Here is a 15927-nt window from a genome sequence, read left to right as displayed (position 1 = left end):
AGGTGAAGGAAATTGAATCAGACTTAGTGCACATGCTTCAAGCACCCCTAACAGCCGTTGTGTCAATGGAACAGCTATGGAAAGAATCCCAGGAAGATGCACTGTTCACCACTCTGCACTTACATCAGAGGGGGTTGGCCATCTAAAGTGGAAGGAGAGCTGCTAGCATACTACAGAGTGAGGGAAGAATTATCCTGCTGGGAGGATGTTTGTATTGGCAGGGGCCACCGCACCCTGATTCCGGCAGTTCTTAGAGCACAGGTATTGGGAATGGCACATGAGGGGCACCTTGGAATAGTTCAACTAAAACAGGGCTGCAGGGACATTGTCTGGTGGCCAAACATTGATGAAGACATTGAGCTGACGGTCAAGGACTGCACTGCATGTCTTCTCAGTGGTAAATCTAATCAATCAACTCCGGCCCCTCTGTCTCCGGTACAGTGACTGACTTCGCTGTGGAAGCACCTTCAGGTAGACTTCTGTGGAGAACTACATGGCGCACCAGCCCATGCCGATACCTCTTGGTGGTCTATGACCTGTACTCGAAGTGGCCTGAGGCTCTGCCCCTGTGGTCAATCACCACCCAAGCAGTTATTCAAGGGCTGGATTCATTGTTTGCACGTTGGGGCCTGCCAGATGTCATCACTACAGACAACGGATCCCAGTTCATTTCAGCCGACTTTACAAACTATCTGGCAGAGCGAGCTATCAAACATATCAAAACAGCTGTGTACCATCCTCAGGCTAATGGAGGTGCGGAGCGTCTCAACCAGACTCTAAAGAATGGCATTCGTGCTTACCTGACCGAAGGCTGGCAGTTTGAAGCAGCCCTTCTGCAAACTCTTTTACACTTCCGAGCCTCTAAGCACACAACTACAGGGGTGTCTCCAGCGTTGCTGATGCTGGGAAGAGAGCTACAACTTCCTCTAGGTCGCGTCTAGATTTGCAGAGTAAATCTGCCCTTTCAGCCACATGAGTGCAAGTAGAGGCCCAGCAGCCATGTATAAAGCTGAGGTTTGACCAGTCCAGAAGAACTAAACCACCGACCCTGAAGGAACTGGACTGGGTGCGTGTGTGGCTTTGTAGCAAGCTACAGCCCCACTGGTCAGCTCCTTTATAGATTGTCTGGAAGGTCATTAAATTGCGGTTTCATTCCAGTCAATGATAGTCGCATGTCACTCTCCACATGCAGACGTGCTCTGTGCTTTGTCTTCAGTGCTGTCAGTGTGGAAAACCCAGTCTCATACATATATGTTGTAGCAAAGGGTAAAATAGTTCTTAGCCTTTTGCAGTCCATTTATTAAGTGCGTGTCAGGCGTGCCAGGTCCAATTTATTTTTACACGCGCAGTTAATTTTAGACGCTCTGTTTAAAAGTATTTTTTTTCCACAGTCAAACGGGTTTAAAAGGCCCTGCATATCAACAAAGCACTCACTAGCCCCGCCCCACCCTTTCATTCACTATAGCTTTCTCATATGCTAAGAAATAAATAATAATAATAATAATAATCGTACATAGCAGCCAGCTTGTTTCCTTATGGCCGCCGTTATCTGATGCCAGGGGCAAGTATGGCTATTCATGAGATACGCCCTTTTTTTCGGCTTGTCTCGGCTCCTGTCACTCCCTCTCGACCATTGAATGGTTTTCTCGGCTTTTTCCGTAGAAAAAACGACTAGAAACCAGTTTTTTGCGTCTTTTTGATGATGTCGGACAGGGTCCGACATTGGACCGGATAGGAATAATTGCAATGTCGGACCAGGTCCGACATAGGACCACAAAGGGTTAGAGCTTTTTCACTAACAACAGGGTAATCATCCATAATGTGTATCCAAAACTGCGGTAAGGGAACAGCAGATAATTTAATCTTTAAAGTCCCATTGTTGACAGTTCAATCAACTCATCTTGGGATTTCAGGTCCAGGTTTGTATTGATTTCAGAATCAAAGGGATTTCGGATCCAATTCAAATGTTTGTTTTCGAGCTGAAGTAATGTTGCAGATGAATCAAATGACACACGATGAGTGGCAGGATGCTGCTAGTACTCATGCTGGAAGACTTAAGTTCTTCATGTAAAAGTGGAAACATTTCTGTCACTCCATTAAGTTTATTTTCCCAGAGAGCAATGCTTTAGTGAATGCTCTAACTTTGTCTTGCATATTTATTACGGTTATGTCACAGCTTTGGATGCTTTGATTCAGAGCATTTAACTTTCCAAATATATCCGACAAGTACACTAGTTTCAGAATCCATGTAGGATTTTCAAAACAACTTGCGAGTTGGCTATTCTCTGTTGATAAGAACTACTTCAGCTCATGTCGAAGTTCAACCACTCGTTGCATGACTACCCCCCTTGACAGCCAGCGTACTTCAGAGTAGAGCAGTAAGTGCTTGTGGCTTGCACCCATTCACTACAAAGCGCAGCAAACATTCTGTGTTTCAGGGGCCTAGCTTTTGTCATATTGACAATTTTTATCACTTCTTGCAGCAGCTGGTTAAACTCATCATCCATACGTTTGGCAACAAGTGCTTCATGGTGAAGCATGCAATGACTTGCAACGGCGTTTGGAGATTTTGTCTTTATAAAAGCTGCAACACCATTACGTTTTCCGGTCATAGCAGCTGCACCGTCAGTGCACACTCCCACACATCGAGACCAATCTATTGAATTTTCTTGAATATATCCATCTAGCACTCTGGATATTTCCTCACCAGTTGTTCTCCCTGGTAATTCTTTACAGAAAAGGAATTATTTGACAAATCCCCCCCCCCCCCCGTCTATAAACATATACAAGTAGCTGTGCAGCATTTGCAACGTCTGTACTTTCAAGGCAAAGAACGGGCTAGCACGCAACCTATCCAAAAGTTGAGCAGAAACATCTTCTGCCATGTCACATATCCTTCGGCACACAGTGTTGTTTGACAACGGCACCACTTCAATTTTTTGGTTGCTTCCTCACCAAGTATTTCACGAACAATATCTAGAGTCGCTGGCAAAATTAACTCTTCCCCAATTGTATGCTTTTTTTTTGTGCGAGCAATGTGGTATGTGGCTAGAAAAGACGCCTTTAAGGCTCTCTGGAACAGTAACGTGCTGCTTAAAAGTACTCACTTGTTTTAATTCCTTTCTTTTAAAAAAATCTATAGATTTCCCAGCTTCATTTGGCTGTTTTTGTTGTAAATGCCTGTGGCAATGTGCCCCGCCCCTGTGTGCATTTCTATGTTGTATGTTGCGTGTGGTGTGTTAATGTTGGTGTATAGATATGGCTGCACGGGATATAAATGGGTGTGTGCAGCACAAGTTATTTAAAATGTATAATTGTATTTCGGCACGGGGATTGCACTTAAAGTATTTAATATGTGAGCACGGGGTTGCATATAATTGGGTGTGGAGAAGGAGAAAATAAAAAGTAAAACTAAGGAAAAAGTAAATATAAGTTTGTTTGACTCACCGTGTTTTGTTTGTCTGTCCGTCCACTGTTTGTTTAGCGTTAATCCGTTTTGTTTGTCTGTTTTATTTGGCCTCAAGTGCCGTGTCCTGTTTTCTGTTTAAAACCTTTTGTTTGTTTATTAAACCTACTGAGCGCAGCCATTGTGTTTTCAGTTTCAACCCCAGTAATGCCTGTCTGTGTGACTCTTTCTGGCCTGACGTCACCCCTGCAGCTAGCCTGTCACAATGCCGTTTCAACTTTGATGGCTTGAGGCATTCATTAGATAGGATTTCGAAGCACATCACACATTTTGGGTAATCAAGGACGTCTTTCTTCGTAATGCAAGAAAACCCGAACTGAATGTACTCAGCATCATATATTCGAGATTTAGATTTTGATGCCTTCACTGAGGATGGCTGCTCGTTTGTACAGGTGGTACTTGTGGCACTGGTACTCGTGGAAGCATCACTGCATTGGTTTTCTTCCTCAGGCTCCTTTCGTTAGCGTTTCAGAAACCGCTCCATTTTGACTGTCATACTCTGTCGAGTTCTCACTGTACATGTGCAGAAGTGGAATGTTTTATTTTATCAACAGCGGGGGGAGAAAATATATCTAGAAGTTGAACAAAAAATATATAAAATTGTTTTTTTTTAAATTGTATTGTGAGAAATTCTGCTTTATATTCAATTGTAGTCTCATTATGTAAATTGCATTAATATAGCTGTTTATCCATCCATCCATCCATTATATATCCGCTTCTCCTGTTGGTGGTTGCGGCTATAGTTGTTATTTAAATTGTAATTGCAATTCACCCCGCTTTTGTGATAATGGTACATACTCTAAGCACGAAACAAGCAACCAGGGACATTCAAATTACATATGCAGGGCAGGGGCCACGAGGGCAAGAGTTTTAAGATTTGTTTATTTAACTTTTAAAATTTGCTTTTAAATATTTCACACATAATTTTCTTTTGTTCAGTAATTTTACTTATTTGCTGCGGACCCCAGTTTGGGAACTCCTGACTTAATGGAATGTCTACAAGTAAAGTTAACATACTGTGATGGGAAAAACAGTAACTGTCAACAAAAACGCCTAGATATTTTTCATAGATTCCTTCTTCAATTTCAGTATCTCCCATATGATATTTATAATGCACATTTTTATTGCCTGCGTGCAGCACCTTACACTTTTCTATATTAAATGTCATTTGCCATGTGTCTGTCCAGTTCTGAATGCTGTCTAGATCATTTTGAATGACCTTTGCTTCTGCAACAGTGTTTGCCACTCCTCCTATTTTTGTGTTGTCTGCAAATTTAACAAGTGTGCTTACTATACCAGAATCTAAGTCATTAATGTAGATTAGGAATAGCAGAGGACCTAATACTGATCCCTGTGGTACACCACTGGTTACCTTGCTCCATTTTGAGGTTTCTCCTCTAATCAGTACTTTCTGTTTTCTACATGTTAACCACTCCCTAATCCATGTGCATGCATTTCCTTGAATCCCTACTGCGTTCAGTTTGAGAATTAATCTTTTATGCTGGACTTTGTCAAAAGCTTTCTGGAAATCTAAATAAACCTTGTCATATGCTTTGCAATTATCCATTGTCGCTGACTGTCTCCCAGGATACTGTTACCATATAGGTAATTTTCCATTTTGGATCTTATTATAGTTTCTAATCATCATTCTTCCCATCGTTAAAATCAGTCCGGCATAGTTTACAGAAAGTATGTCTTTTTCCAATGTTGCTTAAGATTATGTGAGAATATGTTGTGGTCCAAGAAGCTTGAAATTTGCATCAATATCTTAGATGGTCAACTATGTGAGCTTGTCTCACGCACTGAATGCATGCCTACCACAGGGCTCCTCTGGGCAGTATATGCCTTTTGCAGAAATTAAAGGTTTGCTGACATAAAGGGGTTTAACACTAGAGTTTTGAGCAAAAATATGGGAGAAAATCCAGTCCCGGGAGTTGTCTGGAAGAAGTGTCCAAGAAACATGAGAGTCCTGGCAAATAAGGGAGAGTTGACAGGTCTGCATTAATGTGTATTGTCCCTAAAATTAACAAGTGGTGCCCCTGCCCATATTTCAAATACAGAAGTGCCTTTCAAAGCTGTTTTTATCTACTTACCCACTTACACTGTTGAAAATTCATGACATCACATGACATTTTGAAATGAGAAAATCAAAGAGCGGACAGTCACATAACAGTCCACAGCCAGCGTTGAATTTAGCTGAAAGCTTGATAGAAAAATACAGAGGAAATTAATACAGCTCAATATTAGCTCAGCAGAGCTCAGGGTAATTGCAAACATTACAAAAAGGCAAGGGAATGGATAATAAGAAGCAAATTAAGCAACTCTGTCTTTTCAGAAACTGAAATGCTTGTCGCTAAAAACCTGAACAATCCCTTATTCACTGTATTCATTAGTGCGAGAGTAAAAGCTTAATTACTCCAGAGTCACTCTTATTAAACTTCATCGAGCAGAGTAATCCTAGAGAAGTTCAGAATTAAAGAGTGAGTTGAAGAGCTTATCTTGCTCCTGTATACAGGTTTCTCACATAGCTCTAGAGAACAGCAGTTTACAGCAGATCTAGTGCTGGAAATTCTGTTGCTCTCTCTTTGACCGCTCCTGTTTCTGAATTGTAAAGCTGCCAGTGGTAATATTGAGTAGACGTGTTATTGGTTTTTGGCAATCAGTATTATTTTGTCAGTCAAGCCCAGGCGGTAGGCATCTCAACAATTCCTGTCCAGCAATATCCTTAATAATTCAATTAAATCAATTAACCCTGTGACCAGGTCCTAAAGCATCTAATTATTGAATTAGGCTTCTAAAGGCCTGGAATAGCATGCTAGGACTGGAGCTGCACAAGGCATTTTTTTGTATCCCATCATTAAATATTAGTAAGTGGCTATAAATGTCTTCTCTTTTTTTACATTTCACTTACTATTTTATGGTGCTTGCAATCATTCACACGTTACGTTGCTCCCATATTGAGCTGTTATAATCTAAATCCAAATCTGTCTGGCTTTGTTTGTCAGGACTGAACAGCCTTCTCCTTTTCTTTTAAATCAACTGACAACGTGAATGTTCAACTTTGCCAACCCCACGCTACATTTATATAGACAGAGAGCAGGTGTTTGAAAGGTCACATGTCATATGATTTGAACAGAATGAAAAAGTCTGTTCACTGTTGGTGTCCGAGAATATTCGTTCTCCCTAGGAACCAATATTTGGGAATATTGGCTCCCCTTCCAAATATTTGTACCCCCTTATTTTTTGTAACAAAGTAATCTTTCTTTGCATATAAGTCCATATCCTAACCCTAACTCTAACCCTAGCCCTAACCTTAAACTTGTACCATCCAGTCCCCCGACAATAATTCATGACAACAGCCTGTAAAGATTGCTCACATTCACTAGCATTACACAGCCATAAATAACAAACATGCATGTAGGGGAACCAATATTCATTTACACTGGCATCATGTTCAAAGCCAAGTAAAGGCAGAATTAATTAAAAATATTAAAACCTATTCCTATTATTAATTGAAAAATGAGGTGCATCTATGACAGACTGGGCAACTCCGGACTTATATTAGATTTTACAGGTATAATGAAGTAGTTTCCTGCTGAAGGACCTCGACTGAGATTTAATTTGTTCAAAGGCCTGCTCTGGATGGGCCAGAGATGTCCTTCCTTAAAGTATGCCACCAGCTCTTTAATGGAACAATTTCTTCAAGACTTGCAATGGTGTACATGAGAATTGAATTTCTCTTCTGCAAACTGTGGAAATCGTACCATGGTTGGGAATGAAGCCTGGAATTCTGGAAAAAAGGATTGGTTAAGGGTGCGCGTTTGTGATATTGGGTACAAATACACAAATAACGAAATACATTCACTTGATTTAGATGGGTTAATATCAGTGAAGAAATATACAACATATATAACGATATATAGAATTAAGTATATGTAGTTGTCAGTTTAATTTATAAATATATATAAAAAATTTAACTGAGAAAAAAAGACTTGGCTCCTAGTCTTTAAAAACATTTTCAATGGAATGCAAGCTGGATTTTAGTTTGGAACAGTTTCCAGTAGAAAAGCCCACTGGAGCTTTAGCTGCAAATAAGTCTATTAATATAGTGAGGGTTCCAGACAGAAGAATTAATAAATAAAACTATTCTTCTTTCTGGGTGAGCCAATTGGTGTATCAAACCCCACGGTGCAGCTGCTTCATTAGAAACTATTATGAAATCAATTAGTAGGCACATTATTATTAAAACATTCTGAACCACAGGAAGGGTCTTGCAATCATGTGTGCAGTGTATAAGCCCTGGAGCAGCTAGCTGTAAGATCATTTACAATGTAATAGACAGTAGGTGCTTGTTAAGTCCATAGCATATACAGGGTGATTCATATGCAAAGCACCAGAGTGGCCTCCACTCTCACCAGACTTGATGCCCTTTTTGGCCACAGAGAATTACAGACAATTACCATGTAGCTGACCAATGGCAAAGCTCATGATGTGTAATAATTTGTGGTTTTCTTTATTTATGAGTGCCATTGTAATAATAATAATAATAATAATAATAATAATATATACCCAACTGTGCATGATAACACTGTAATACTGTGAAGGGTTTCTGGTGACATATAAACCATGAGAGTCCTAGCTCAAGTGATTTACTGCATCAATGTCAGAAACCAGAGATAGAATTACAGCCTTACAGCCAATGTACAGTTTTGGTGTATGTTATTTGTTATAATACATGGTGACATAACAGACAGAAAATAAAGATATAAAAATATAAATGTATTATATAAAAATAAAGATTATTATTATTATTATTATTATTATTATTATTATTAATAAAAACAAAACACTTCAAAAATGTTCTGATCTGTCTTCCCTTCAATTGGCTAACAAAATGATGTTAAATATGCCATTGACTGCCCTGCAAGTCTTAGCCTTGATCACTACCAGGCACTGTCTTGGTACAGAGGGAATAATACCCCTTCTCCACTGGCTCATCCAACCCGTGAGGGCTCGGTACGGTACGGGTACGGGTGGTTCTCCACTGGCTATTTGTTGAGCTGAGCGAGAACCAAACCATGAAACTCCAGCCTCACAAGACATCTGAATCCACCTGTGAGCCGAGCCAGGGGCGGGGTTAAGGATTTTCATCATTACGTTGCATCAGTCAGTACACTCCAGAATGAAAAACAACAAACATGGCAGGTAGCGAGTGTGATGAGAGAAAACTACAGCCTTGGGACACTGAGGAAGTGCAGGCTCTAGTTTCTCTGTGGGCAGATAGAAGTGTTCAGGAAGATCTGGAGTCGTGCGTCAGAAATGAGAAAGTTTATGCCCGAATTTCTGACAAGTTGAAGGAAATGGACATAAACCGCCAGTAAGGTACACTTAACACACTCAAAAACACAAAATTCTACCAAATGTCTCATCCTTGACCTTTATTATATTAATAAAAAGAAAGAAAAATTCTAAACTTATTTACAAAAACAACAAAATACTGTACCTCTGTACCATACAACTACGGCTCTCGTTGCACTTGTGCAGCTTTTTTTTCCTTTTTTTTTTAAGCACCCAAAGAAAAAAACAACAACTATCCCTAAACTGGCATATATTTGGCAAATCATATTTTTAAAACCTTCTTTTTTCCCCCCCTTCAACAGAACTAATTGAACTTTAGTAAGTCGATATAATCAGTAAAATGTGTGGGATTATAAAGACATTCCTAAATATATTTACAAAATACAGTGATACAAGATACAGCTGTACAGTTGGTCTATTCATTTTTGAACAACCATTTTGGCAAACTGAGTTAATTAATAACAATAATTAATAACAACTGTCTTTCGCTGCGTGCGACGTCAGTAGCACGGCTTGGCTCTGCAGTGCAAAAACAACCCAGGCTCCCCTTAACCGCACCGTGAGGGATCGGTACGGCCCTGGCGTGGCTCGGTTGTACAGTGGAACAGAGGCATAAGAGGCTGGATGTTCTGCATGCCCAGCCCATGATGCATCCAGATCAGAATCTGTATACTGCTACGGGAATAATCTATTCAAACAAATACACTTAGCTACATTTCCTAAGCCTGTTATGCAACAATGTGAACTGTGTTTAACTGGTAAAATGTGCTGCTTCTGATCGTTACATCTTTCTTTTATTAGTAGCCAGGAGCCAGGGAATGGGTTTGTTCGACTCGTCTGTATGTTTGTAAGTGTGGGGTTTGTAACTTGGGAAGCTAATGTACTGAGGCGACGAGACCACAAAAGTCTAAAAAAGGATAGCGGGTTATGACAGTTAAAAATACAGACAGGACTCTAGCTTTTCCACACACACACACACACACACACACACACCCTTTCTCTCTCTGCAAACAACACAACTTCCTTAATTTGATAACAAATGTATTTTAGAAGTGATCACAATATTTAAAACATTCATGATACCATTGTCATTGCGTTTGTTACCCCAAATAACATTAGTGTTTGTTTCTTTCAGTAGCACACAAATATAAAATTACGACATGAGTTTCTATATTTACCAAACTAATGAACAACTTTTTGAGTGGAATGAAAAAAACCAGATGAAAGTGACTGACTAATCCATGTGTCACGTTGAGTGAAACTAAAGCAGCTAACCCTCTCTCGCTCCACATTTCAATCAAATTAAACACATGAAACTATATCCAAGCAGTGTTTTAAATTGTGGTAACTGGGTTCTTTGAACACAGGGAAGACAGACATTACTCTCATTTAATCTCTAGACCAGAAAGGGTTAAAACAAAAACACTGTGACTGGACAAAAGTTTAATACTTTTACCTAATGCTAGAAGTAGCATAAATGGACCACTCTTATTATCTTATGCCATTTTTCTGATACAGAATATATCTATCTATCTATCTATCTATCTATCTATCTATCTATCTCATACAACACAAGTGAGAAAACATCACAAGTAAGATTCTAGGTTCTAGCTTTTACTTCTGGAGTCCAGGGTTGTAATGCGTCTCAGGTCACAAGAGGAATAAGGAATAAAAACACACATGATTCAGCAAGTTTGTACTATAGCTACTCAGTGGATAAACAGATTATGACTCCAGTCCTGCATTTTCCACAATTCATAAAAATCTAAGATTTGGTTTATATATATGAAAAAGAGAAATAAAAACAGATTCATTTATTTTTTACAGTTTATTGTATAATATAAAACTACAAAAGTAAGACTGCTCGAATTTCATGTACATGTTTCATTTTTTTTGTACTACAGTCCATACCTTGTGAATACAGTAATCTTTTTTTTTTTTTTCCAGATGAATATGTTGCTAATATTGCATAGAAAAAGGCACAGCTCCAGGGTCTGTGAAACAAATACAGCATTCTTTCAAAACAGCAGACAAACCCCTCCCCCAGATCCGACACAGAGTTCACACAACCACCTCCCCTTTTCCAGAATGAAAGGGTTGTCTGCGTACAGCATGAACACAACATAGGGGGCAGATTAAACCTTAAGGTGCTGTCGACTAAACTTTACATTGGGGGGGTGGGGGGTGGGGTGGGGGGGGGGGGGGTGGAGAATATATATATTATATATATAGATTTTTTTTAAGTTTATGTACGTACTGTAAGCATTGCAGTGTCTTAAGTTGGCGTAAGTCACTGACGTCCTACATTGTCAAGCAAGCTTTGGATTAGAAACCATGTGTAAATAAAAGTACGATAGCACATCCCTTTTTTATATGCAATTAACAAATGCTTTACAACTAAACCCCCTTCACTGTAATTTTGGAGGTGGTGGGTGGGTTATGGTGGGGTGGGGTTAATGGTGTGTGAACAAAGAATCAGACAGAAAAACATATATACTGTATATTTTTTTTTAAAAAAAATGCAATCCTTGAACATGGCTTCCACCCCCTTTCAATACAAAATATACATTCCTGCAGGAAAGTACATTCCTACCATACATTCTGTACACATTACAATCCACATGTTAGCTTCACAATAAAATAAATATATTTACACAGAAAACAAAGAATAAATAACTTAATGAAAACAAAAATCACTTCAAAACCCAGGTTTTCTTTTTTTGTAGTTGTCCAGTCTGCTCTCTCCATGTCACTTCATAATTGTTCAATTTACTTCTGTACAATAAATACTAGTTGTTGCGCCCCCCCCCCCCCCCGCCCCAATATATTATTCCTCACCGAGAGTCCTTCTGTATTCTCAAATGGCTGCACTGCAACGGCCCTTGACAAGGTCATTAGGTATATGATGCAACCCCTCAAACACTACTTCAAAGTTAAATGCACATCAAACAGAAAAATAAATTACAAAAAAGTATAAGGAAATGTGCTGCAAATTGTGTTGGTTTCTTATGTTTTTTATACAGTTTTGTTTTAAGAGAAGAGAGAGGCAGTTGTCTGACAGATACAAATTGATCTGAAATGCTACTGCCATTCTGGCCTCTGATAATCTTTATTGGCATTCACTTCAAAGAACCCAACAGCAGATGGGAAGACGCAATATTTGTGCAGGCTGGTTGTGCGAGAACCCTGTGGTCAGCAGGAAAAAAATTAAAATTACAACTTTGAAAAGGCATTTTTGTCTACTATACTTGAACTACATATAAAAACTTAAGATAACCACTTTAAACAGCGCTGACATATTTTTGTTAATCATTCCCCTAAATAACAGTTAAAAAAGCCTTTGTTCACAGTTTCAACTCCTTTTATAATGCACCGCCTCCGAGACAGACTGCTATATTTAAATGTAGATGGGCCTTTGAGGGGGTGTGGTGTAAATGTGGGGTTGCTTACATAAGCTGATCAGATCACTTTTTAGCCTATAGCTGAGAAAATTCACATTTTAGGGTAGAGTATTACAGAGCTTAGAGGAATGAAAGGTAAAACAGCATTTGCAAACTAGGAATGAATGTGTCAGTTTAAAAGCAAAAACAAAAAAAGATTCCAGTCAATGGTCCCAAATAAGTCTACGCTGGCTTTCTACACCAACTGAATACAGCCCAGTCCCCTTTATGTGCTACCTTCTATGAGGTATCCTTTAAAGAAACCTGCTTAAAGTGGTTATCGAAAAGCTTTAGTATATAACCTTTTTTAAAATTGCAGTACAGACATAAATGAAGACCCAATTGAGGGAAAGAAAAAAACAAAAACAAGAAAAGGTGCAATTTAACTACAGAGTGCATAACGAAAATCTGCACTCCTTCATCTAAAACCTGTGCAGTGAGTTGAAGTGCCAGTCTGCCCTAAAACAAGACCAACCCAACCTTATCCGTGACGAGGAGAGAGCAGAAAAAAAGAAAGAAAAAAAGAAAAAAGGGATGGCGTAAAACAAAATAATAATAAAAAAAACTTAAATAAATTATAAAAGTTATTTCTAAAAGAAGCCATATGCATTTTCAACAATACAAGTTGTAACCCTGCACACAAACAGCTAAAGAGTACCATTAAAAAGCTACAAATGCCATAGTAATTTGGCAACAGGCATGATACATTGCAATTGTTTCTATACTTTAAAAAAAAAAAAAACAACAACATACAAGACAATTAATTAAAATATGCTTTTGGTGCAATTAAGCTTTTGTAAAGAAAGGTCGTAGATCCAGAGGAAAACATGCATATAAACCTAGGTTCACCTGTATACTGATGGTAAAACAAAATTAAATAAAGTGTTTTGAAATTGTAAAGCAGTTACATCACTGAAACAATTGACCAGTCATATTACAAATGCAAAGTGATGTCATGTTGCTGACTCCTGAATTAGAAGTGATGTCAGGTCACATACAGGCCATCAGCTGCTAGTTTCTTCATGTGGGAACTGGATTCACGGACGTGATATTTAGACATACTGTACTTTTATTTTAAAACAGCGCTCTCAACACAGAGAATTGTGTGCTTTAAGAAAGCTTGGGTTGAATGACTCTGGAAGAACAAATGTTTTTTCTTATATACTGCCCACATTAGGAATGTCAAATCAAGTCATGTGGATCTGTAGAATGATCACTCACTGCTTACACCTTCAATTCAAAACTTAATGTAAGTAAACATGTTTTCAGGCTTTTAAAACAAGAAATCAGCCATTTCCTTTCCTTTTAAACGACAAAATGTCTTTTCCATTCATACGGCTGCCCCTTAAGGTCAGCTTTTAGTGGGTACTCCAATATCTTAATATACAAATCAAATATGAAAAACGTTAGCCAATCAATACAATGCTTTTGAAACTAATAGATACTGTAAGCCTTTGTTTAGTGGCTGTGGATACTGAAAGTCTTAGGTTTTCTGATTTCTCTCTTATATACGTTAGTTTGTCACAGTGAGTGGTTAGCAAGTAAATGTATTGCCAGTTTAGTAATCCCAAAACTTGAACGCTGCAGTTTTAGTTCACAAACAGATAAATGTGTGAACCCTCTACTGAAATACCCTCACCTTCCCTAAAGCACATGTATTTGCATCCAGTAAACTTATATTGCAGACTTGTTTGATCCAGTACTTTCACATATAAAAACGTCACACTATTTGTATAAAAAGTACAAGTCCATCTTGTACGTTTGAAGTAAGCAAGATGTCTTGGAGCACGTCCTATCAAAATAGCTACTTTATGTAGAAACTTTTTTTTTTCTCTTTTAGAAAACAATACCAACACTTGCAGAAATTGTAGAAAAATATAAAATAAATTTGGGCAGCATTTTTTAAACAGCTGTGTAATGCCGATAAGCACAGAACTTTTAGATCAAAATGGGCCGCCTTAAAATGTTCAGGAAAAAAAAAAAAAAAACACAATTTAAATAAATTCTCTTACAATAAACATTACTGAAAACAAAAATCCACAGAAATGCCCATGCAATTCAACACTCTCTGTATATTCTTTGTGCTTAACATTTTGAAGTCCATTCTTTGCACCAGAACATAACTGTTTGTGGGAATTTTTGCGTTTTCTACAGGTAGACGTATCTCTCAATGAAGATTTAAAATAAAAATAAAAATAACACAGAACCAGAATTTACAAAGTGGTCGTACACAGATGAAGGCACTCGAGTTCTGCTAAAAGCCTAGTGTGATCCTCATTTTCTTTTCTAAAAGGCAAGCAAGGAAGCATGCACAGTGTTGAAGTACAGGGTGTCATTATCACCAGTATATTTCTTATATAAAAAAACTGTACAAATACAAAGTAAAGGTTTCTTGAATATTTTTTTTTCTCTGATCAAGAGCCAACAAGTACTTCCATTATGTGGTCCAGTTCTGTGAGGTCCATTTTGAAAGGCTGATTTGGGGTGACTGGTTGATTGTTATAAGGAGATAAGGTTTTGAGGAGATCGTCTGCTGTTACAGGGGCTATTTTGGAGGTGGTCCCCGTAGTGGACGTGCATGGGTCAAAATCGTACATAGAGGTGTCAATATCAGCAAACAGGATGTCGTCCAGGGCTAGGTCTGTGAGAAAACCTGTGGAAGTCGTAATCTCAAAGTTACTGGGGGACGACGAGTCCATTAGCTTGGATTCAGCAGCTGCGGATGCTTTGCTCTCCTGCTGTGTGACCAGTCCCTCAAACTTTTGGCTACAGACCTTGGTCTCAAGGTCTTTAGAGTCTAATACAGGTGGTGGCGACGGCGGTGGCGGCGGGATTTTGGGAGCTGTCGCTGTCACTGCTGCCGTCTCAGGGGAGGTAGATGTGGGACAAAGCTCCTCTATTTCATCCAAGGCTGAGGAAAAGCTGTCTTTAATAGCCACCAGTGGGTGTGGTGGAGGTGGTTTGGTAAGCCCGTCGTGCTGGGGGTGGGGAGTCGGACTTGGAGGAGAAGTGCAAAAAGAAGCATCATCCTCAAGGAGGGAGGCAGGGGTGAGGCAGGACTCTAGTGGTGTAGTGCTTGTGAGAGCAGAGGGCTGGGCCGGCTGTGCAGCAGCTGACAGGATGCTAAAGGCTGGTTGGGCCTCCCGGTAGCCCTCGTCCAGGGGGTCGTCTTGCGGCTGGGAGGCAGCGAAGAACATGGGTCGCAGGCTGCCCTCCTGCTTGAGCTCCTCCTGGATGCGCCGCAGCATGTTGTTGATGAGCACCCGCTTCTGCAGGCTGGGCTCCGTCAGTGCCCGGTGGTTGTACAGCTTCATGAGGGAGATGTTGAAGATGGTCTGCCGCTGCAGGGTGTAGGACACCTTCGAGGGGCCGCCCCCCGCCGACGCCGCCACTTTGCCTTCCAGCCCATCTTCATGTTCGTCAAGCTTCCGCTTTGCCCCTTTACCCAACATATATCTGCAAGAGAGCAATACAAAGCAAGGACAGTTACATTTTCAGATCTGAAACAGCATGCAGTGTTTTACTTTGCTTGTCACACTTTGAAGTATTGGCTGTTCCTAAGAAGTGTTGACCTTGAATTGAGAAACACTTAACTTGAACTCAATAGGAAATAAAAACATTTCTGTTACTTGCCAAATTGTGTTTTCCTGCCAATGAAATAAA

The 15927-nt window shown here is 39.5% G+C and overlaps 1 protein-coding gene across 6 annotated transcripts in view; it reads right to left on the bottom strand.

Moving 5' to 3' along the window:
* Positions 1-11019: 11019 nt before the first annotated feature.
* LOC117402264 (SERTA domain-containing protein 2-like) overlaps positions 11020-15927 on the bottom strand; it is a 41981-nt gene continuing 37073 nt past the window's right edge. For all 6 annotated transcript variants that reach the window (XM_034003235.3, XM_034003236.3, XM_034003237.3 and 3 more), the window contains one exon: positions 11020-15720. In XM_034003235.3, coding sequence (XP_033859126.1) covers positions 14679-15716 — 1038 coding nt within the window. In that variant the 5' untranslated portion in view covers positions 15717-15720 and the 3' untranslated portion in view covers positions 11020-14678. The remainder of the gene's footprint in view (positions 15721-15927) is intronic.

This window comes from Acipenser ruthenus, chromosome 5 (assembly GCF_902713425.1).
Source record: "Acipenser ruthenus chromosome 5, fAciRut3.2 maternal haplotype, whole genome shotgun sequence".
NCBI lineage: Eukaryota > Metazoa > Chordata > Actinopteri > Acipenseriformes > Acipenseridae > Acipenser > Acipenser ruthenus.
The sequence above is the reverse complement of the archived record's forward strand: the minus strand, read 5'-3'. Positions and strand labels throughout refer to the sequence as shown.